The 24,684-nt window shown below is 37.7% G+C and overlaps 1 protein-coding gene across 6 annotated transcripts in view; it reads right to left on the bottom strand.

Moving 5' to 3' along the window:
* The window catches only part of ZNF346 (zinc finger protein 346), a 73,294-nt gene that overhangs the window by 30,185 nt on the left and 18,425 nt on the right, over window positions 1–24,684 (bottom strand). For 2 of the 6 annotated variants that reach the window (XM_007474122.3, XM_007474123.3), the window contains exons 6-7: window positions 20,101–20,194; window positions 5,742–18,712 (exon numbers count right to left, since the gene is read on the bottom strand). The exons of 1 other annotated variant lie outside the window; for it this stretch is intronic. In XM_007474122.3, the coding sequence (XP_007474184.2) occupies window positions 18,607–18,712; window positions 20,101–20,194 (200 nt within the window). In that variant the 3' untranslated portion in view covers window positions 5,742–18,606. 3 more of the 6 variants (XM_056811661.1, XM_007474126.3, XM_007474128.3) reach the window with 3 other exon arrangements.

Here is a 24,684-nt window from a genome sequence, read left to right as displayed (position 1 = left end):
AGACACTGATAATATACCTCTATGAAAATAAAAAAGAACAGGAAAGAGAGAATAAATTGAAACAAACTGCAAGAAACCACAGAGACATTAAAAAAGAAAGAAATTGAAGAAGTAAAGAATTTAAATACCATCAGCACATACACTAGACCAAATTATCAATCTCGGCAAACAGGTCAGAAAGACACTAGAAAATGTTTCTTGTGCAACAAGATCGGGCACATTGTGAAGAATTGTTCCCTGAAACAAAGATATGAGCAGGGACACAACAGGATGTAAAATAACATACTAACACCCAAAGCAGAGGTTATTACAAGAATAATGAAAAAAGTAACAAGAGCTGTTGTGATCATTGCAGAATGAGAGAATCATAAATGCCAGATTTGAAAACGATTCAATCTGCAATCCAAAAAGGGGAAAAAATCTCGCTATGCAGATGTTGTAGCTAAGGGAAAGAGATACATAGCATGAAGCCAGGACTCAGCTCCATTAAAACAAAAGACTATGTATGGGGGAAATGAATGGACAGTAGTTAAAAGGAAGAGACAAGAGGGATTGAACATAAAATATAAAAAGGGTGATGGTGTCAAAAGGGTGGTATCTACACATGAGATTTTAGATTCTGTAAGAATTTTACCAGAAGGGTTGGAACAAAACATTAGTAAAAAGCAGAGAAATGGAAAAAGAGATTCAGAAGCTTATAGCAGAGATAAAACAAGATATAGACGATTCAAATACATGGAGCATAATAACAGGAAAAGAGAAAACTAGAGAACAAGTTAAAGCATATCTTAAGAATTTCTTTGAATATAGATTTGGTTTAGGGATTGGACAGAGAAAGAAAAGTTATTAAAACTTACAACAAAAAATCAACAACAATATAAGGTTACATCTGTAAAGAATAAGCAACATCACATTTCTCTAAACCATTTCAACACAGCAACAGCAAAGGAAACAGTTACAATGAAATCTAACTGTAGAAACAAAATACAAAGCTGATATTCTTACAGAATCAAATAAACTCTCACAGGGACTAATTGAAATCACCAAAGAATGTTTCTCTACTGAGAAAAAGGAATCCAAAAGCAAAAATATTTTACCCATTACTGTTTAAAGGAGAAAATTCAAATCTTAATAATTGTAAACCTGGGAAAGGGTTGATATGACTACACAAACTCAAAATCCAGAAATGTTAACCCTAGTATCAGAGTATACAACAGAAACATTTGAAAGTATAGGTAGAATACAGCAAGTTACAATTGTCAGAGAGGCTCAGTGTTCAAATAGCTCTCAGTTCTGTAACATTCCAAATGCAGGACCTACGTCTGACATACAGCTTCAGAAAAAGCTGACCGTGGTCCTAATTCAAGATTTCTTAGCATAGGAAGGCTTAGAACTGGTGCAGTTAGTGGGGAACAGCCAGGAAATGACTTAAGCCAAGAAATTTCAATTAGTTCAACCATATAGACAACAGCTAATGTAGGGGCAGTGCAAATCAACTATATAACAACTGGTTCAATTACAACTGACACACCTGAACCATATGTATGGATTAAAGTGGGAAAGAAAGAATATAAATCTCATTGATACTGGTACTTCTATGTCTGTTCTAAAGTCATTTCCAGGAGATACTACCATTGAGGGTATGGTTTCAGTGGCAGGAGCTACTGGGTAAATACAAAAGGTCCCAGAGCTCAAAAGCACAATGGTAGGTCCTCTCTCCACTGACCATAAATTTCTCCCAATTCCTGGATGTCCAGGTAACCTTTTGGGACATGATTTTTTAAATGTAAAATCGGAGTGACTTTGCAATGTGAACAATCTGGGAACATATATTTACATCTACCCAAGCAGTCTCTCAAACATTATTCTTTATTATACCTGTAACAATTAGAGGAAACAACTGAACTGCTGCAAGCATTAACATCAATGTATGGAATTCCAGATGACATACCACAAGGAGAATGATGTGGGTTTCAGCAACACCAGTAAAGACAGAAGTCAGGGATGGTGTACCTCCTAAGATACCTCAAAATAAGCTCAGTAAAGAAGCTGTTCTAGGCATAACTCCTATTATCAATAGTTTACTGGAGCAAGGCATATTAAGACCAACAGTATCAGAATTTAACAGTCCAATCTTAGCTATCAAGAAGAACAAACAGAATGCTGATGGTTCATTTTCCTGGAGATTTATGGAGGATCTTATGGCAATAAACAACTTTATAAAGAAGACACACACCATAACACCATCACCAAATGATATTACAGAAATTCTACCCAAAGCCCAATGGTACACCATGATAGACCTGAGCAACACCAACTTTAAAATCCCATTACACCCTGACTCTCAGAACATTTTTGTATTCTCATGGGGACAAAATAAGCTCTGCTAGACTCGTTTAGTTCAGCTAAATGAGTGAAAATGCATCCTTTTTTTTTTGCCAATTGCTTAAGAGAGACTAGAAACAGTCCAATTCAAGCACAGCAAATTGGTACATTATGTTGATGATCTACTACTTGCATCACCCAATCCAAAGACATGCTTGGAAGATTCAAAAAGGCTGCTGATAGAACTTTATAAAAGAGGAAATAAGGTCTCTAGAAAGAAGCTTCAGTGGGTTCTCCTGAGAGTAGAATACTTGGGGTTTATCCTGTAAAAGGGCACCAAGAAAATCTCTACCAAAAGGATTGTTGATATCCAAAAGCTAGGAATCCCAAGAACAAAGAAACAACTAAGAGCATTCCTTGGGACTGCAGATTTCTCTCGGCAATATGTCACAGGGTATTCCCATATATCCAAATGTTTAACAGATTTGACAAAGAATGAGGTAGAAGAACCATTACAATTAACAAAAGAACACTTTCATGTTTTGTCAAAGTTGAAACAGCCTAATTCTAACAGCCCCAGAATTAGGGATACCAAATCATGTCAAGGAGTTCCACTTATATATGCATGAAGCTCAGGGCATAGTTTCCGGGGTGTTGGCACAATATCTTGGACTTAATATAAGACCTGTAGTATAATCTACAGTATAATCCTAGATAAGATGAAACATCTTATCCTAGATAAGATTGTACATTGCTTGAGGAGTATAGCTGCAGCAGCCCTCATGGTAAAAAGGCAAATGACATAGTACTGAGATATAAGCTAAATGTATATTCTGCTCACCAAATTGAAAAAACTCTTATGGTCACAGAATATGCATGCATTCACATCTGCTAGGCTATCTCAGTATGAAATCATTTTGCTAGGAAATGATAATCTGACCATTCACAGATGTGCACCTCTAAACCTAGCAACTCTGATTTCTGATTTGCCTTTAGGAGAAGAACCATTACATGACTATACCCAAGTTATAGAAATTGTATATAAAGCAAGGGAAGATCTAAAAGATACACCTCTTAGTGATCTAGAGATGGAGTTATACACAGATGGATCCTCATACATCTTTAGAGGATAAAGGGTCACAGGTTAAGCAATAGTGACAAATGATAGGTCATTATGGCATGCTTCACTGCCTGGTCATGTCAGTGCCCAGGGTACCGAATTAAAAGCTCTCCTGCAAGCATTCGAGTTAGCAAAAGGCAAAAGTGTGAACGTGTTCACAGATTCAGTTTATGCCTTTGCAACCCTGCATGCTAATGCGAATATATGGCAGAACAGAGGTTTTATAACTACAGCTGGGAAGCAAATTGCATATAAAGATCTCATATCCCGTCTAATAGCTTCAGTAGATTTGCCAAGTGAAGTACCTATAATACGTTGCAAAACACACACTTCTGGCAAGGACAATGTATCCCAGGGGAACCAAAGGGCAGACATAACAGCAAGATACGCAGTCAGATTTGGTCCTTACTGTGTTCTGAATATTTCTCTGGTGGAAAAGCATATCACCAAAGCATACCACAAGGATGAGATTCAGTCATGGCAAAAACATCTAGGAGCCAAATTAGTGAAAGGAATATGGCTAGCTGAAGGAGGGAAGCCCATACTACCTAGAAAACTTTATCAACATCTATGTAATGTGATTCACTCCAAAGGTCTTTATTACGGAGTGCAATTTGTGCTGAATGCAATAAGGAGATTTTGGATCGCCCTGGGGATATCTACAAACACTATTAGAGTTTGTTAGGCATGTGATATATGTAGGAAATTCAATCACGGTCATTTTAAGAACAAGGCACTAGGAGGCAGACCTTTGAGTTATACACCATTCCAATGTTTACAGATTAATTATATTAACATACCTAGTGACAAGGGATACAAATATGCACTTGTGATAGTGGATCATTTAACTAGATGGATAGGGTATATCTGGCTAAAAACAATAACACAGTCACAGTAGTAAAAACACTACCGAAGGAAATAATTCCTAGATATAGCATTCCTGACGTTATAGACTCAGACAAGGGATCACGTTTTACATTGCAGATATTGCAAGAAGTGTACAAGAACTTAGGAATCAGAAGTTGTCTACATGATGTGTACAGGCCTCAGAGTTCAGGGTGGCTGGAGCACATGAATAAAGAATTAAAAACAACTATAGGAAAACTCTGCACAAACATATCTAAAGTGGACAGCTGTTCTTCCTTTAGCTTTATTCCACCTTAGAACTAGTTTGAAATTCTATATGGACAACCATTGTGGCATGGACAAACAGCTAAACCGTATTACATATCCATGTTAAAAGGAAAATGCCAACTTTATACCTATCTAGTAGAAATACAAAATATGTTGGAAGAACTAAGAAAACTAGGATTATTAGTCCAAAGAGTACCACTTGACTTCTTACTACACAATATCAAGCCTGGAGATAAAGTGTATGTAAAGAATTTTGTTAGAGAAACATCTACTTAGCCTAGCTGGAATAGCCCTTTAGAAGTAATACTAATTACTCCTACTTCCATCAAAGTTTCAGGAAAAGATCAGTGGTAACATGCCTTGCATGTGAAACAACATTATGCCCACAATATTGATAGCACAATAGAAGATCTAGAGAAAAATCCAGAAGAGAATGCAAAAGAAATATCAGAATCTGAAGTAATACAAAATGCCTTAGAAACAACTGAAATTGTCCCTATAAATGAGAATGAGAGCGAAGAAGTAGTAATAGAATAAGGCACTGAACAAATCTCTGCTAACATAAAAGAACAAATCCCTGCTAACACATAACATCATAAAGAATCTCTGTTAAGATCAACAACATCTGAAGGCTAAATCAAGACTAGAAGGAAGTTTTCATCTCCAGATCTCAAATCTATCTCCATATTTCAAATCACAACACCATACATTGTATATACACATACATGAAGATTTGCACAGTAAAATACTTACATACACGCATGAAGATTCATTATCACTTACATACACACATGAAGAAAATCAATCTTACACACATGCAAATGATAATTTTACACATATATATGATCCTATATGTTAAGGCCATCAGAGAACACAGGACTTCAATCAAAGTGAGACAACAGGCAAATATGCATGCTGAACAGAGGAAGTCACTGGACCAGATATTTATATCCATCAACACCAAGGACAGCAAAAGAACTAAAAAAAAAAAACTGATGATAATGGGTCACGTAAGATTATTCATCAATAATGTTAATTTCACATATAGGGCAATGCATTCACATACACATTAGAATAATAGCAGGAACAATAAATCATAGATCTTCAGGCAACATATGAAGAGGATTCACTGACGGAGTAAGTATGCATGCAACAATACATAATTAGCACATAAACATTTATTCACACTGATATTTTTGGGTTGTATCGTACATAAGATCAACCTATTTGAGTTTCTGCAGGACTCATGCAGGCAAAAAGATACAAAGAATTCTTGTCTGAATGACTTCTGGTCAGAACTCATGTAAAAATGTAACATAGTTGTACATATGTAAAGTTTGTACAGGAAAAGATGTACATTTATATAATACTAATGGTCTAACATACTAACATAGCTTAAGGAAGATTAACATATTAACCATTAGGGAGAGATTAGCTTAGGGAAGTTTGGAACTAGAGATAGACTAGGGACAGGACAATATCATATCTTGTGATATAATTTTTAAAAAGAAATATTACCATAGAAGTTAATAGAGTTCATAATTAGAAAAATTGTTATTGTTCATTGAGATAGGAAAATTTAGTTTGTTACAGAATGTTACATTGTTGAAACTGTTGCTATGCTCAAAATACTTATGTATTTGAATTACTTTCCTACTTTCCACTTTCCTGTAATCCTGATTTTAGCATAGAATTTAGATAAATTAGGATATTTAAGAGAGTGAGATTTATTATTTTGGGGGGTGGAGAAATATTTAGAATAGTATATTTTATTAGATAAGATAGAATGTTAATTAATAAGGTAAGTACTGGACTTTGGTACAGATGTCAGGCTGACTCTGTATAACAGAAAAAAGGGGGAGTTGTGGAAGAGAGAAATGCTAAAATGAATTCAAGGACTGGATTTTGCAAGTTTATCTCAAGAAAAAAAGGAGAACTCTGGCTGCCAAAGGGGGATGGGAATGGAACATTCCAGCTAAGAACATATTGTAATATGTAAGGTTAAAACTCATAAATTATTTACACCTGAAGATCTGGAAATATTAGATGTAGAACTCCTTGCTTTTCAGATGAACCTAATGAGGTGGTAAAAGAATTTCAAAGGGCTATAGAGATTTCTGACAATTTTTATTTATTAATGAAGGAGTTATTAACTAAGAGGGAAAGAAACCAATTCATAGAGGCCACGAGATTTTGAAGGTTTGGATATGAATTTATCCCGATTATGAAATGATGAAACAAGCCAGAAGGTCAATTATGGATGTGATAAAGAGACATACTAAATGTCCTAATGCTTGGTCTAAATTTGAGAATATTAAACAGAAATTAAATGAGTCACCTACAAATTTTCTTGAGAGAATAACAGATACAGCTGAAATATTTTTAGGTCTGGATGTGTTAGCAGATGACACAATTGCACACATTAAGAATATATTTGTAAAAAATGCATGTCCTAAGATTAAATTATTTTAAAAAAATGATTGCTCAGATTGGGAAGAGATGGGATTGAAAGAATTAAGGAGAAAGGCAACTTATGTGTGTATGGACAATGATGATAAATATGAAGACAGGAATACTGTAACAGAGGATTTGTAAAAGAAATTTAGGGATGTAGAAAATAAAGCAAAGGAGAGTAAAATAAAGGAAATAAAGGCAGTAGCAGCACTTAGATCTGCAACCAAACAACCAATATAAGCCAAAAGAAAGGAGATCTGGACCTCAGAGGTGTTTCTTATGTAATCATGTTGGACATTTTGTAAGGGAATGTAGGTTCAAAGGGCAAATTTTCTAGACAATTAAATAGGATTAATGGATATAACAGTATAATAATAATTGGAATAATAATTATCAGAGATAAAAATGTAAACAATTGCCAAAATAATTGCTGTCAGGGAGCTCAAGCACCAGATCTAAACACTATGCAAGAGTGGGTAAAATCAGGAGCAAGACCATTCTTTTAACTCACCTTATAACATCTGGAATGTCCCAGACATGTTGTTGGCCTTATGCTGTTAAACATCTTATCAATGACTTGATAAAGGGAAAGATGGTACGTTTATTAAATTTGCAGACAAAACTAGGAGAGATTACAACCAAGATTCAAAAAGATCTGACAAGTTCAAAACACTGCAATCAATTAAGTAAGTTGAATTTTTACAGGAATAAATGTAAGTTTTATACTTAGGTTAAAAAAATCAACTTGGGGGGAAAAATCAAGATAGGGGAAGTATGGCTAGATAGTTCATCTGAAAAAGATCTGTCAAATTTGAGTGGACTTTAAACTCAATATGAGGCAACATTGTGATAAAAAAAGCTATCTTAGGCTACCCTGAGAGGCACAGTGTTTGGGAGATGTGAGCGCTGCAGAATTCCACAGCAGTGGGGGATGGGCAGGAAAAGGAATTCAGAACTTTGGAAAGGAGAGCTGAGCTCTCCCAGCTACAGTTGGGGGTGGACTTTTGCCTGGCATCATTAGATAAGGCAGGTAGCTCCAGGTGGCTTCTTGATCCAGTGATCTTCTCTCTGTGATTTCTTGACCCAAAATCCCACTAGAACATAAACCTATTTGACAAGACTTTGGGGAATAAGCTGTCCAACAAAAAAGATTTGTCATCTATCTCCTTTAAATCTGAGTTGGGACATTTATTGTGCAGACAAGAATCAGATTCCTCATCATCCTAACCCCATGTGGGCAGGTGAATCAAACCTGATCTATTTGACTTTTGAGGAAGGATATTAGCTAAATAGGGACCCCTCTCTCTCCTTCCTGAACATTAAATTCTTATCCTCAATTTGCCTTGTACCTTTTCTGTTTCCCTTCAATAAATTAAGAAAAGATTCAAGAACTGATTCAAGTATTTTTAGAGGGAAACTTGAGAGTGAGAGGGGAGAGAGAGAGGGGACTTTCTCTCCCCAAAGAAAGAGAGATTACTACCATAATCTTTTCAAATAGATCCTTCTCAGAACCCAGCAGGGCAAAGCTGAAGGCAGAATTAGAAGGGGGAAGACTATTATTTCTTTAACACCCTTTCCCCTTATTACAAATCTTTCCCAATTTCCACCATCTATTACAAGTGGCACCGCAGATATAGAAGGATCCAACACCAAATGCCATTCTTTGACAGTTGGAACTCTCTGGGCAGGGCAGCCATTTAAAGGGCAGCATACTGGGAATTAACACATAAGAAACAAAGAAAGAGACAGCCATATAAAAAGAAACAACAATGATCCAAAAATTGTTTTTGACTATGTTAGTGGGAACTATCCTAGCTTACTGGGGATATTGTTTCATATATAACATGATAATTGACATGATAAATGACACCATGAATACCATATTTAGTTTTACTAAATACTGGCAGAAAATACCATTTAATATATCTACACTGTGGCAGACTTTTACCCTCAAGTATATGTAACCTTAGTAGCTGTGGGAAAGGCTTGCACATATGTTACAACAGGAATTAAAATGATCTTGGGAAAGAAGGCTATGAATAGGATAATGGATAATAGATTGAACACACTGTTTTCACAAATACCCATAATAACAGCAATATGCCAAGAATATAGTATGAAGAAAAAGGGAAACCTAGGGAATGTGACTGACATAGTGACTGAGGAAATGGCTACAGAAAATACAGACATGAACAAGGGCAATGAGGCATCCACTGTACCAACAGCTATAGCAATTGCAGTATGTAACAACAAAGTTATTGTGGATAAGGAAACTAGTTATGAACCTGAAGAAGTCCTGGGGGCACAGAAAGTCATGCCTCTCAGAGACTTTGCAAAACTATCACCCGACTCTGGAATTTTACATGCTAAAGTACACAAGTCTTTTACTACACAGGACTTGGATTCACTAAAATGTAGGAAGCCTAGATTTATAAGCAAACCATTCAAATGTCTAAAGGAACTAAAAAGAGCATTTAGATTATATGAACCTGATTTCAGAGACATAGAAATCCTACTCTCTGAACTGTTTACACCCCAGGAACATAAGAAATTCATTGAAAAAACCCGCCAAGATGAAAACTTGACTAGCTGGCCAGAAATGTACGAAGACTTTGATTTTTCTAGACCACTGAACATGACATATCTCAAGAAAGCTAGGGAGGACCTATTGTAAGCCATTAGATCATTCTGTGATAGGTCTAATGCATGGGGGAAGTTTAATAAGTTACAGCAAGAGAATTAAGAACGCCCTTCCTTGTTTATTGACAGACTTCTAGAAAATGCTGAAGCTATCCTAGGATATAGCCAAGACTCCTAAGAATCAATAGCTCATGCCAGGAGGCAATTTCTCAAAGGCTGTAATCAACACCTTAGAAATTTTTTTTGGAACTACTGCCCAAAATATGAATCTCTTTCTCTGGCAGAACTTAAAAAAATATGAAGATATGAAAGATATAGGAAGTCAAAGTCTAGTTTTAATCTGCCATAGTCAGATCATACCTGGAATACTATGCCTGGTTCTGGAGATCATGGTTTGTAAAGGATATTGATAAGTTGGAGAAACTAGAAGAGGGATGACCAAAAGGAGCTCAGGATGATGTCATATGAAATTCAGGTGAAGGAATTGAGTATGCTTCTGCAAGTCTGGGGGGTGTTATAGGAAAAGTTAAAATATATAGTGAGTGTGCAGACTGACAGCAAGGGGAAGAGTTCTGGAATTCTGAGGATAGCAATTGCTGTTGAGGAGAGACTGTTAAGCCTTGGATTATGGCTTTTTCCCTTCTGGGTAGACCTGAGAGGAATTAGCTTGTCCCTGTGAATTTTACTGCTTACTCAATAAATCCATTCTGCTGCTTGAAGTATCCTGTGCCTGCTGGCCTTGTGTCCTGTACTATGACAACTGACAGCTGATTGTGACACTATCACTGGGTCCTGTCAGACTTGCACACAGACCTTTTATTGAGATTACCAAAGGGGTGGTTAGTATTAGTTAAGTATAGTATCTTTGGGTTATATAGTGTAAGAAGAGAGTAGGGAACCACTTGGAAGCAATCTCTCTGTGGAGAGATTTGTAGATCTAGGGAGATGTAGATACTTATTAATAATGTAAGGAATATCGAAATCCCTTCCAACCTATACTTATTGTATTACATACTTCTAATTTATAACCTAGGAGTCTGTGGGTGTGTCATCTCAGGGTCTGGCTCTACCTACTGTTGCAATGGAAGTAATGTTTAGTGCTGTGGATGAGAGAAAGATACAATATATTACAAAGACTGGATTTTACAATGAAATCTCATGAAAGAAGGAAATAGAACTTTGGCTGCCAACGGGGAATGGGACCGGAATCTCTAGTTTAGAAAAGCAGGTGAACAGTTGGGAATATACTTTTTCATGTAACTCTGAACTGAGGAGGAAAGGAGCAGATCTCACTGATCTTATCCGGCTACAATCCCTTGTTGATCTGAAGAGATCCAGAATAACCATCTTTCCTTATAAGTGATGGATACTTTTTCCCCTTGGGGAAGGCAAAAAGACTATCCATCCCAAAGATTTCCTTCAAAAGCTGTATCTGTCTCAGGAAATTACATCAACCTGACTCCACAAAGATCGTAAAGTCTTCTGGGACTTAGGTCCCTAGACCTGAGCTTCAACACTTTGAAGAAACTTTAGGTGGAAAATAGATTAGGGACTTCCTGTTTACCTTTTCCCATACCTATCATTCCAGACCTATAAAGTAATAAATACATCTTTTAACTTACTGAAGAACTAGACATCTTCAATGTACTACACAGATAACCATCAGCCAAGGAAGAGAACAGAAACCAGAGACTGAAGGGGATTTCTTCTTACCTTTCAGTTCTGGACATAGATTAACTTCTCTGGGACAGCTCTGTCTGGGAGGGAAGAGGGTTTCTCTATCTGTTCCCTCCCTCTCAGTTACTTGCCAAACTTTGGTTCCTGATCCCTCACTAGTATAGTGCATAAGCATGATTGGCAAGTCCTCAAGACAGAATCTTCAGAGCTGATGGGGAAAGATTCCAAAGCTGTTGGAGAGACAGTTCGTCCCAGCTGGAGTTGGAGCTGACAGGGAAACCTGGTAGTGGAAAATCTTCTCTCTCTCCTGGACTCCATTGGACAAGCAGACCCTCAATCAAGAGTAAGCAGAAGTTTCCCCAATACCCTTAGGTGGACTAAGGGGAAGATTGAGGAAAATTACTGCCTTTCTCTGGACCTCAGCAAACCTCCATCTGGATATCAACAACTGCCTGTCAAGGACTCTTATTTATGCAAGATCTCTGTTGCATAAAATCTTTAGGATTTTAGTGTAGGAAAATAGGATTATTATTTAGGAATTTACATTAAGGGTTTAAGGTTTAAGATTTCTTTCCCCCTCTCCCTCCTTTCCCTAACCTCTCCTCTCTATTAAATAAAACCAAATATTTATATGTTAATCCTTCTGTGTTGCTTCCCTAGAAAACTCTTCTAATTAATACTAGTATTTCAGTTGGCTGAGCCAAGTAGACTGTATAACTTAATTTTTATGTATTTTCAACTATCTAGATGAGATTTCATTAGAGATAAGGCAGTTAGTTGGAACATTCTAAAGTCCTTCTGAGAGCGGTATAGTCCAGAGGGGGAGGCCAGTGGAATTCTAAGACTCTGGGAAAGCTGTGGGGCATTTAAAGACATTAAAGAGCTATTACCACATGCTCTTGGTGGCCATATTTGGCAGCCATTTTGAAAATTTTTTTTTGTCAAATTGTAACTTTTTGTAATTGTTTCTTAAGAACTGTTCAAAGTGAATCATAATAGTACAAATACACTTGTTAATACTGTATTATTGTTTAATGTATACATGTCTGGAGACATGTTAGTTACTGTGTTAATGATGTTTTGGAAGTGCATTCTGTATATTCCTTATATTGTATTTGTATTGTTTCCTAATATTTGTTTAATTGTGCTAGAATATGACTGGATGAAACCAGTAATGGATGTAAAAGTTAAAACTGTTGTGGCACATTTCCCCCTAGGTCTTATATGTTTGTATGTCATGTATAAGTCTCGACTGGCATTCTTTTACACTGGCAAATGTTTAAGGGCTAAGGTCATCTGGGCAACTAAGGATTTGGAACTTAAAATGATGGTACACCATATGAGATGTCAACTTGATTTAATGGAATTATATATAAAAGAAAATATGATTGTAAACAAGGAACATGAATGTGGGAATAATGGGGAATTGAAACAACTTAATAGATTACAACAAGAGGAGGCTAGGGGGATGGCTACCCTATGTCCACTTAGGCATCTCCCTGTAGTTTCCAAAGATGAAATATTCCAAGTAAAAACCCACAAAAGATTCACCCTTGAGAACTTGGAATCGATTAAAAGGTGCACTCCTACCTTTACAGAAGAACCCAATCGAGTTATTAAGGAAATGAAAAGGGCATTAGATTTGTTTAACCCTGACTATGATGATTTTGCATTGCTAATGAAGGAATTATTAACTAAAAAGGAACATAACAAGTTTATAGAGGAGACAAGATCAGACCCTCTATTGGTATCCTGGCCAAAACAATATGATATGGATATGAATAACAAACATAGATAAGATAAATTGTAGGAATGTAGGGAAGCTATAATTGAGATTATGGGTCGGTATACTAAAAGACTGAATGCCTGGTCAAAATTTGAGGCAATTAAGCAAAAGATCACAGAAACACCTATGGCCTTCCTCGAAAGAATTACTGAAGCGGCTGAAACATTCCTTAGCATGGATGTACTCGAGGAAGGGACCATTGCTCACATTAAAAGGATCTTTGTCAAAAATGCAGGTCCCAACATCAAACTAGCCTTCCCAAATCAGGTTACTGGCCTGATAGATTACTATCTTGGCTTCCAACAGCTACAAAACAGTTATTCTAGTTCTAAACAGTTAACTTAGTTAGCTGAGCCAGGTAGATCAAATATTGATTTGGGCAAGTCTAAAAAGGGATTTTTAGTATAAACGGGGTGTCAGTGGGTTAGCTGGCAGTTAGCAGCTTTAGAATTCTATTGACCTGTCTGTCAAAGGCAGAAGGTTCTACTTAGCTTGTTACAGTGGGCAGCTGTCCAACGTGCTGAAGTCCACCAATGTGGTTGATTGACACCTCAGTGTTAAAGGGTCACTTCTGTTCAAGTGTTAAAACCAAGTAACATCTTTGGTTGAAAATTTTTTCTCTTTTCAAAGTGGCAGCTAATTTCACTTAACCTATTGTACATACATTGCTATTTCCCCATTATTCCTGTGTTACTACAACCACATACAGAGAATAATGGAAATGATTTACAAGTGTGTGTTATGGATACCCTATTTAATATTTGCTATGGTTCCGGATTGGTGTTATCTTTTATTGGATTGGAATATGTGAAAACCTTTTATGGAGCTAACTATGAGGCAAGTTTGCTCTTATTTCCCAGTTACATTACTGATCAAAGCTGTTATTAAATGGATGTTGAGAGATTCTGAGTAAAAGCAGATGATGGTAATGATGCAATTAAAGACAGATTTAATGCATTAGTGTTTTTAAGAAAATTTGGTTAATGGTAAAATTAATGGTTGTGCTTTAATGAATATAACTGATTGGTGGTGCAAATGGTGAGGGAAGTGAAGTGAAGGCTAAAGTACCAAGTAGGCTAGAAAAGGAAAATGAGGAATTGAATAAAAATCTTGCTTTGTTTCCATTGTTTCCATTTCTTCTGATGGGGTAGTACATCTAAAACCCCATAAGCAATTTTCTGTAGCAGAATTAGATGCCAAAAATCATAGAACTCCCAGATTTTTTGATGATCCAAACAAGGTCATCTGAGAATTTAAAAGAGCAGTCAGAATATACTATCCGGATTATGCTGATTTTTTTCTCCTGATGGAGGAATTACTAACAAAGCATGAGAGAAATCAGTTCATAGAAACAATCCTCCATTAACCCCATGGCCAGAACACTATGAGGAAATAGACCTGAACTCAGTGCATAATTATAGAATTTTGAAGCAGACTAGATCGATTATTGATCATGGAAAGAAATTCCCGTAGACCAGATGCATGGTCTATATATGAAAAAGTTAAATAAAATTTTGATGAGACTCCAGCTAGTGTTTTGGATTGCTTAACTGAGGCTGCTGGGTTAAAACTGGGATTGGATGTGTTGGCAAAGAAAATCATTGCCCACATCAAAAGGCTATTTGTCAACAATGCCTGTGCAGCTGTAAAGAAATTTTTTAAATCAAATTGTGTGGACTGGAAATTGATGAGTCTAGAGGAGCTAAAAAGAAAGGCTACTGTAGCAAAGGAAAATAAAGGTTGCAAGGAATGATGGACAGGGGCTTGAGATCAGAATCTTCCCGAGCCTGGTTGGGTCAGAATTCCTAGGGACAGTTGATTAACTGTCACTCTGGACCTGAGAGAGAAAGGAGATAGGAGTATGTAGGAATCATCTTGAAACCCATCCATAAAGCTACTGGCCTTTTTAATATCTACTGGCTGTAGTGTGGAGTCATTCTTCAGTCTTCTGCTGGACAGTGATTAAAGAGTGGAATATCTACTTGGAAGAGACCATCTGTTGACATTACACCTGGGATTCCTGTTTCTGGCTCACCAAGGACCCTTTGCGAGATACTGATCCTCTGTTGGACTTGCCTTTAGATAACTTAGGATTTAGTCTAGTATAAGTCAAATATTGATTAGTTAGTGGGTAAAAGAATTCAGATTTCACCCTTTCCCATTTCCCTTTACTTTATCCCTTCTATGTTAAATACAATATTTATGTTTTTCCCTCTGTATTATTTTCCTTCCCTCTATCCAAATTATATCTACTTTTAGTAGTTGGCAGAGCTAGCTAGGTTTAAGAAATTTAAGGAAATTTAAGTTTTATTTATAGAAAAAAAAACAGTTTCTATAGGGAAGTCAGTTAAGGTTGGAATATTCTATCTCCACTCTGAGAGTGGTACATTCCAAGGGTGGGGGCCAGCAGAATTCTAAGACTCCAGCTAAGCGGGTAGAGGTATTTAGCTACATGGTATAGGCGGCCATATTGGTGGCTACATTGTAAATTTTTTTTCTTTCAAGTTTTTCCCTTTTAGTAATTGTTTGTAAAAATTATTCACAGTAGATTGTAACAACTCAAATTCACTTGGATATACTTTATTATCCTTAAATGTAAACCTGTCTGGAGACATGGTAATGGATGTTTTGATGGTACTGTGGGAATGCATTTTGCATATCCCATACATTATGTTTGTTTTGTTCCCTAATTTTTGTTATGTAGGATTATAGATGGATGAAACCTTTTATGGATATCACAATGCGAACCGTCCTGTCTCATGTCCCCATAGTTTGTATCTGTCTTTGTAACTTGTAAAAGTGTAGACTGGCATTCTTTATCATTGGTAAATGCTTTAAAGTGATTATGTTTTGGTTAACAAAGGATTCAGAGCTCAAACTAATGGTGACACATATGAAAAAACAACTGGATCAAATGGAACTACTTATAAAAGATAAATTTATAAACAATGAATATGAGTGTGGGGAAAATGTAAACACTGGTGCAAAGGAAAATCTAAGCAGGTTACAACAAGAAGAGACTAGAGGGATGATAACTATTTCCTCTAAGATCTTCCTGTAGTCTCAAAGAATGAAATATTCCAGGTCAAGACACACAAAAAATTGACCCCAGAGGACTAAGAGTTCATAAAGAACCCTAGCCTTTGTGGACGAACCCAATCATGTAATTAAAGAGATGACAAGGGCTATAGACATATTTGACCCTGATTATAACGATTTTTCACTATTAATGAAGGAACTATTAACAATAAGGGAACATAATAAATTTATAGAGGAAACAAGAGCAGACCCTCTATTAGAACCCTGGCCAGAAAGATATGACATGGACATGAATGATAGAGCTCAATATGATATAATGAAGGAATGTAGGCAAGCAATTTTGGAGGTCATGGGTCAGTATACCAAAAGACCAAATGCTTGGTCAGAATTTGAAGGAATAAAGCAAAAGCCCGCAGAAACACCAACATCATTTTTAGATCGTATCACTGAGGCTGCTGAGACATATCTTACTACCTTGAAGAGGGGATGATTTCCCATATAAAAAGGGTCTACTATCTATGTTTATGCTGCTGATAAAGAAAAGTGTAATGAGGATAAGGATACAATCATTGAAGACTTAAGGAGACAATTAAAAAAGGTCAATGGTTGAGCAATAGAAGAGGTGAAAGCGGTTGCAGCACTAAGATCAGTGCAACCTAGGAATCAATATGTACCTAGGGAAAGGAGAAATGGAGCTCAGAGATGTTTTCTCTGCAATCATGTCACACATTTTGTGAGAGACTGTCAGTACAAAGGACAATTCTCAAGACAGCTAAATAGGAGGGGATAAAGTACTCATCTTTAATATATGAAAAGCTATAATATGGTAGAGTCTTGCTAGGCTGGGGAGTAGGGAAGAATTAGGAACAATGGGTAGAAGCTACAAGAAGGCTGATTTCAGCCTGACAATAAGGAAAATTTCCAAACAATCAGAATTGTCCAAAAGTAGAATGGGCTGCCCCAGGTGGCGGGTTCTTCTCCATCAGAGATCTTCAAGCAAAGGCTAGCTAGCCACTTGTCAGGAATACTGTAAAGCAGACTTCTGTCCAGTATGGGTTGGCTCAGAAGACCTCTAAGAGTCCTTCTAATTCAGGTTCTTTAAGTAGTCCTTCTATTTCTACAGAGGGAAGGGCAGTCAAAGGGATCTCTTGCTTGCTTATTTTCATGGTATGACCTGAATCAACTTCTTTCCCCTCCTTCCTGCTTCCTCCCCAACCATTTGCAAACAACTCTCTCTAGTCTAGAAGTTCTACATATAAAAAAGTAGAGTCCCCTAATACCTAGGGGGCTTCCTCCTAGAAAGAAACCTTCCTATTCTCACAGATTCCATTTATCACCAGTGCATCTGGGAGAGGACTGTACAACAAAGGGAAGGAGAAAGTCTGAAGGGTCAGGTGAATAATGACTTTAATGTGGTCTATGTCCATAGAGTGGATAGGCAGAAGGTCTTGGGCAGGCACAGCTGCTTCCAAGTGAGCCTCCTTTAACTTGCACCCTCAGAGTAACCTCCAGTAATGATATTTTGGCTGAGAGCAGCAACCTGGGGGCAGAAGGGACAGAACCTCGTGCTTCCCATACCAACTTGACTACTGAGTGTACCCAGAATAGCATGTATGATGCTATTCCCTAGTACCATTCATCTATCACAAAGAGTAGATAGATTATCTGAGGCTTCCAACAAAAGTCAGAAAACATTTCAACAATCAATTAGGTTTAAAAGCAAGCCTCTCCTGCAAAACCAGAAATAACTTGCCTTTCTTTTAAGGGATGAATAAGTACAGTTGGCCAATAACCTGAAAGGAGTTCTCTCGGGAACAGTGAGTTTTTTGTTTCCTACCCCTGCCATGGTTTTGGCACTCACATTCCATGGTTTCCCTATTAGGTGTCCAGGGAATTAAGAAAAACCCAAGGTCTTGTCTCTCCAAATATAAGATGATAAATCCTATGCAGACCTTTCCCATCAGAGAGGACCGAGTAAGACACATAGAGACACACAAGTTCAAGTGGGACCAAGGAGCTAACATCCAGCTCTTTGTGATTACTCTTGATCTAAGAGAAACCAGTCAAAGGTGCTGTTCTTGAAACCCAAGAATTCTGCACTATTTGTAGAGGGAAAAGACACAGCTTAGAGGCAAAGGGGTGGCAAGAAATGACATAAAAAGGGGGGACGCCACCTGTATGTCTGAGAAACACACAGAACAAGATGTCAATTAACAGATTATGCCAAAGGAGCTTCCTAATGGAGCACACAAGATGGAGCAAAGTTTGCTACATCATATCCTTTTCAAACTAAGTCATTTCTGCTTTTGTCCTGCGCAGTCACTCTGAGGCACGGGTCAGTCTCTGACCAGATAATAGAGCCGCTGAGAGTTGCACTAGCTGCTTGTTCTTGGCTGGCACCAACACGAAGAGAACAGTATTGCCATTGGCTCTAGGAGTCTTGGCTAAAATAACTGTAGTCTCCTGAGGACACTGTTTCTTCCCGAACATACTGCTGCTTTGGAAAGCGTCCTAGGATCGGCACAGCTCCTGGTATACTGTGGGGGAGGTGGAGAGAAGTAGGAGTAGAAGGAAAGAGAAGAGGAAAGGAGACAGGGGTGTCAGAATCTCTGCAAAGCCTGGACTCCCAACCTCCCTAAATTGGTTCATATCTGAGCTACTTTCCTAGAATGTGGTCAGGTCAGATACTGTGGGGTGTAGTGGCAAAGATGTTGGATTTTGGGGTCACAAAGCCAGAGTTTGAATCCGAGCTTTGTTACTTATCATTTGTGTGACTCCTCTCTGGGTCTTAATTTCTTCATCTGCAAAATAAGGAAGTTGGACTGAGTGAACTCTAAGAATCTTTCCTGCTCAGAAGTCTTGATTACTAGCAAGTTATATGGTAGTACATTTGAGGTGCTGCTAGCAATACTGAGCAGAATGTCATAAACCAAACAAGTTGTCTTGGGAGAACTTAACTCATAATCAACAATGCTTAAAAAATTAACTGAGCAAAATCAAGGAAGACCTATTACATCCTCTATGAAATGTGTTTATCAAAAGTGAAGAAGTTTACCTTTTGGAAGAGGAGTAGGAGAGAAAATAGATTTTTGTTAATTGAAAAAAATTAAATAATTAGCAAGTGATTCTGAGGACCAGCATTGAGAGAGATCAAGCTCAGGCAATCAGTCCTTTCTGGCTCTTAAAATAGGAGGATTGTATGATGGCCAGCCACTGCCTTACAACATATCACATCCTAGAAACCCTCTGGCTAAACAGGAGCTGTCATTTTTCCTCCATGTAAATTAACCAACTTCTTAATGTCATGGGTTTAATGATAGAAGGAACCTTAGATATGACCTAGTTCAACCCCTTTAATTTTGCAGATGGAAATGAAGGCTCTGAGAACTGACTTGCACAACATCACACAGATAGTTAAGTAGGAGAACTAGGATTTGAATCTAGTTCTTTCAAATTTAGGGCTCTTTCCAAGATGTATATGGTCCTCAGCTATGGGCAAATCCTTCAGTAGGAGGCACATTGGGGAGTTCTTTCCAAAATTTCATAGGGGACTCCAAGATGCTACCATAATTCTATGTCAGGGCTCTTGAAAGAACAAACCAGATGTCTGTTTAGGAGAAGTGGTGGAACTTGGGACAGGTAGGTAGCACAGTAGATAGAGCACCAGTCAAGAGGACCTGGGTTCAAATTTGACCCCACATACTTGTAGATTCTAGGCAAGTCACTTAACCCCGACTGCCTAATCCTTGCCACTCTTCTATCTTAGAACTGATACTAAGACAGAAGGTAAGGGTTTGGAGTGGGGATGAGGGGGAAGAAAGAAAGAAAAGTGGTGGAACCAAGTACTGGTAGAATGAGCTGTTTTGTTGTCCCTCCCATTTGTCTTACTAACCCACACCCATAATGAAAAATAAAGCTCACTTACTGATTCCTGTGCTTGAAGCCACTGATGTGCGCCTGGTACTGCTCTATGGAATTCAGTATGATTTTGCATGTGTTGCAGGGGTAGCCCCACCCAGCTGAAATAGACAGCAATATTAAACTATATTGTGATTCCAAACTTTGGGCCCGTGGCAGAAATAAGTATGGTAGTTCAAAAATGGTAAAGATCAGTTAAAGACTTTTGAGTAATGAGCACAATAAATGATACCCACAGTCCCTTTACATTTTTAAGCCCCAATTCCCACCAAGCTCTTAGCCCCAAACATTTTATAGCTCTGACTGATAAGGAGAGCAGGACCAAGCCAGATACTAACTAACTTTGTCATAGTTTCACAGAAATCATGGGATGTCAGGGGTATTTTGGACTATTCCAATCTCTCCATGTGACAGATGGGACAACTAAGTATCAGAGTTTAAATCATCTGCCCAATGTTACATGGCTTAGGATCTTAAGCAGGATCCAAACCAAAGTTTCTGACAGTGAATTTAGTGCTCTTTCTACTCAAAGGAAAGCCTTTTTTTCTTTAAGAGTTGGGTTTAGCAGCAGCTCAGTGGATAGTGAGCCAGGCCTGGAGACCAGAGGTCCTGGATTCAAATTAGACCTCATATGCTTCCTAGCTGTGTGATCCTGGGCAAGTCACTTAAACCCCATTGCCTTGCCCTTACTGTTTTTTTTTAACTTAGAATCAATTCTTAATATTGATTCTAAGACAGAAGGTAAGGGTTTAAAAAAAAAAAGTCAGCTTTAGGCTCTCATAATATGTACCATCCTAAGTGTCCTAGATGGTGGTACTCTTTGATCAAATTAATCTCTGGAAGGTTCTAGTCTCCTTGGGCTTGTAATAACAGTAATTAATATAGATCATTATTCTGACAACCCAATTTATCTTGTAGCCAGGCTAGCTCCAGATTTAGAGTGGTCTTTATTAAGAAGCCAAACACCTAGGGAATTTAGTCCAGGATTTACCACCGACTTCCTGTGTAACCATAAACCAATCCCTTTTTTGGCTTCAGCAAACAAGGGGGGTTGCATTAATTAATAGATTTTAAAAGGTCCTTTCCAGTTTTTACAAAGTTCTTTCTAGTGCTGAGATTCCATGTTCTATGTGCTGAGGACCCTTCTGGCTCTGTAAGATCTGGTCTAATGAAGGTTCTGATATTCCATGTTCTGTGTCTTCCTACTCTGACAATCTGTATTCTAAACATTGCATGGTTTTGTGAACTGTGTAGCACCTGGTCCTCTTTATTACTTCACATTGTCTCATACAATATTGCCATCTCAAAGAGTTATGTAACAGTGGCAGGTATTTTTAAGACATTTATTGAAAGAACATTGAATTAGGAATCATGAGACCCCATTTTATGTCTAGATATGTAGAAAATTAATGCCTTCCACTAAAACATTTTGCCCAGAGTTTTATACTGCCTTTGAGATAAAGTACAATCTATATGTACCAAGAGGTAAACTGTTATCCTCAGATACCAAATTCTTTTAGTCTAAGACCAGTATAAATAGGTCATTTTCTAGAAGGATTGAGCATCATTAACAGCAAAACTTGGGACCATTGGCATTCCTAGAAGATTATAAATAAAGGGGAGGAGGGAATATTCCACCCCTTCTCAAAGAAGTTGGCTCTATTTTGTACATTATTGGTGTATGTGCCGCAAGAGACAGTGAAAAAAAAAATGGGGCTAGTTTTCAAAAGCCTGGATATATAAGTGCTGTATCTAATCTACTAAATATTATCTAATGCTCTAGAGGCAAAGCTTCTCTCTGGGATCCCTCCCAAGAGAAGCAGCTCGTAAATGCTGCTACAATCAAGGCCATTCCTGACAGATTACTGGCATGCCCAACCTTCAGGCATGACACAGATAGGTGGAAACCTTTTCAGAGACCAAATATAGGCCTATGAGACCTTGGGAAAGACACCTAACCTTCCTAACCATTAAAACAGATGTAATCCTAACTGTCCCTAGGGATTCAATTCATACAAAATCTAGATAGTCTCTGAAGGACTGAAGATGTTGTAGTGGAGAAGGGGCTGGTTCCAAAACTTGGCTCACTGGTTGTTTATCCTTCATTTTCAAAGAGAACTGATGATGACATCATGAAAGTAATGTCTTGACTTGCATGTGAATTAGATTTAAGTGAGGTAGGGTTGCACAAAGTCATCAGGATCACTCTCTCTTCTCTTATGGCAAGACAAAAGTCATGGTCCAGGGTATAGCAGTTAACATGGTATCTTTGATATTTCACTCGGCTTTAAGAGTACCACAGTGCCTGCTTTAGCTGCCTCCATGCCTGTTGGAACAAACTGTTGTCATCCACCCCTTCCCAGTGAAGGGAAGTCTTGATGGGCTTGGGGAAGACACTCCCCTAATTCACTGGTAGGATTGAGACCTGTAAGTTACCCCTAACCTGGCTTAGACCATCTGCAGAGACAGTTTTACCAGAGTGTGGCTGCTATATATGCCTGGCTCATTCACTACGTGTGTGTAAGATCTTAGACTGCTTCAGGTCTCAGTGGGTTGGGCTAGAGAGTTTTTAAAGTCCATCTAGCCTTATGTCTATGATTTTATTCTGAATGTTAAAGAAAGAGAAAATTCCAAATCCACATAGTCCCTATTTTCATTTATTTAGAAGGGTGAGGTAGGAGACTGACTGGCCAGGGATTGGGGAGTGGTGGGATGGGCCTGAAAGGGAAAGCTCCTGGATCCTGAGGACATACTGTGGCACTAGTGTGAGGACAGCATGAAGCCCACCTTTTCTTCATCCACAAACTCCAGATATCAAAAGCCAAAGCAAACAAGCTTCAGGGGAAAGGCAGTGTCATATAGTGTCAAGAACAGAGAATTAGGAGTCTTAAGACTAAAATTAAAATCCTGCTTCTAGCATTCATTGGTTTGGGTTTGTCCTTTTCTTGTCAGATTCCATTTTCTCATTTTTTAAATGGGTCCTTCCCCGCCTCTCTCACAGGCCTGTTGGATGAATTAAAAAAAAAAAAAGCCTTTGTATACTAAAGAGTGCTGTATAAATGTATGCAGTAATGTTTACTATTATTTATGTGGGGGACTTGTATGATGAAGTCAAAAGAATCAAACTCTGAGTAACCCAAAGCGCAAGCTAAATGGTAAGTTAAGCAGACTACCTTCTATCACCAATGATGACTTACATATGAGAAAGACTATAAAAGACACTGCCAAGGACACATGACTGGGAAAGAAGGCAGGTGTTTATGTGTTAAGAGGGAGATATAAAAGAGATGGACAACATGGATCCTAAATTGGTAGCGGAATAGTATTCAAAGAACCAGAGGAAACCTCTACACTATGCTGGATATTTTACAGAAATTAATGGAAATAACTTTTAAAAAGGATGCAAAGACATGGATGAGTTGAGATCTATAATATCATAGGAAATACTCATACCATTGCAATTACAGAGCTACTGAAGTCCTTAAGTACAAAGCAATTCTAATGGTATTTGGTAGCAAAGAAAAGGAAAAGGGCTGAAGATTTTCTGAAAGCAATTGATACAGATCCTTGGTCTTGGATGACTTTACTGAAGACCACAAAATTTGGAAAAAATCAAGATGAAGTTGAAGAAGTACTGAGAGTGAACAAATAGAATAAATGGCCAGAGGCTTTATGAGCAATGTCCATCACTTAATATCGATGCTAATTGTAAAGTAAAAATGGGACAGGTGGTCCCTGGCCATTTCTCCTTTCTTTTTTGCAAGGCAAGATTTTAGGGCCCTGAAGGGTTAGCTAAAGTTTTGCTGGAATTCTGAAAAAAGGCATACTTCCTTTAGGAAAAAGGCAGGGCTTTCTCTTCTATCCATAAGTTCATGATTGTTCAGTGATCTGGTGTAAAATAAGAACACAAAAGACTAAAGAAAGAGTACTCATTATTCAACCAAAATTGCTAGAAAAAATTGGATAGCAATTCAGGCAAAAATGGGTTTAGAGGGGCAGCTGGGTAGCTCAGTGGATTGAGAGCCAGGTCTAGAGACAGGAGGTCCTAGGTTCAAATCTGGCCTCAGACACTTCCTAGCTGTGTGACCCTTGGCAAGTCACGTGAGCCCCATGGCCTAGCCCTCACCACTCTTCTGCCTTGATTCCAAGGCAGAAGGAAAGGGTTTAAAAAAAATGGGTTTAGACAAAAATCTAACATATACTATCACATTTACTATAAATTCCAAGTGAATAAACAATCTAAACCTAAAAATCTAAAATCTAAAATCTAAATCTAAAAAAAAGTCATACTAAACAAATTAGAAGAGAATGGAAAATTATATGTTCTGCAAGTTTGGGAAAAGGAATACTTATTAACCAGAATTGCAGTGAAATCTTATCTGTGTGACCTTGGGACTTAACCTCTCCATCTCAGTTTTTTTATTTGCAAAATGAAAGGTATTGAATTAGATGGTCTTTAGGTCTGGACCCTTCCAACTCTAAGCCTAAAATCCTGATTTGATAAAAGCCATTCAACTAAAATTTATAGAGAATTAACACAAATCTAAAACATCAGGAGCCATTCCCTAATAACTAAAAGATATGAACAAAC

This window comes from Monodelphis domestica, chromosome 1 (assembly GCF_027887165.1).
Source record: "Monodelphis domestica isolate mMonDom1 chromosome 1, mMonDom1.pri, whole genome shotgun sequence".
NCBI lineage: Eukaryota > Metazoa > Chordata > Mammalia > Didelphimorphia > Didelphidae > Monodelphis > Monodelphis domestica.
Note: the sequence above shows the minus strand (reverse complement) of the source record. Positions and strands in the feature narration are given on the sequence as shown.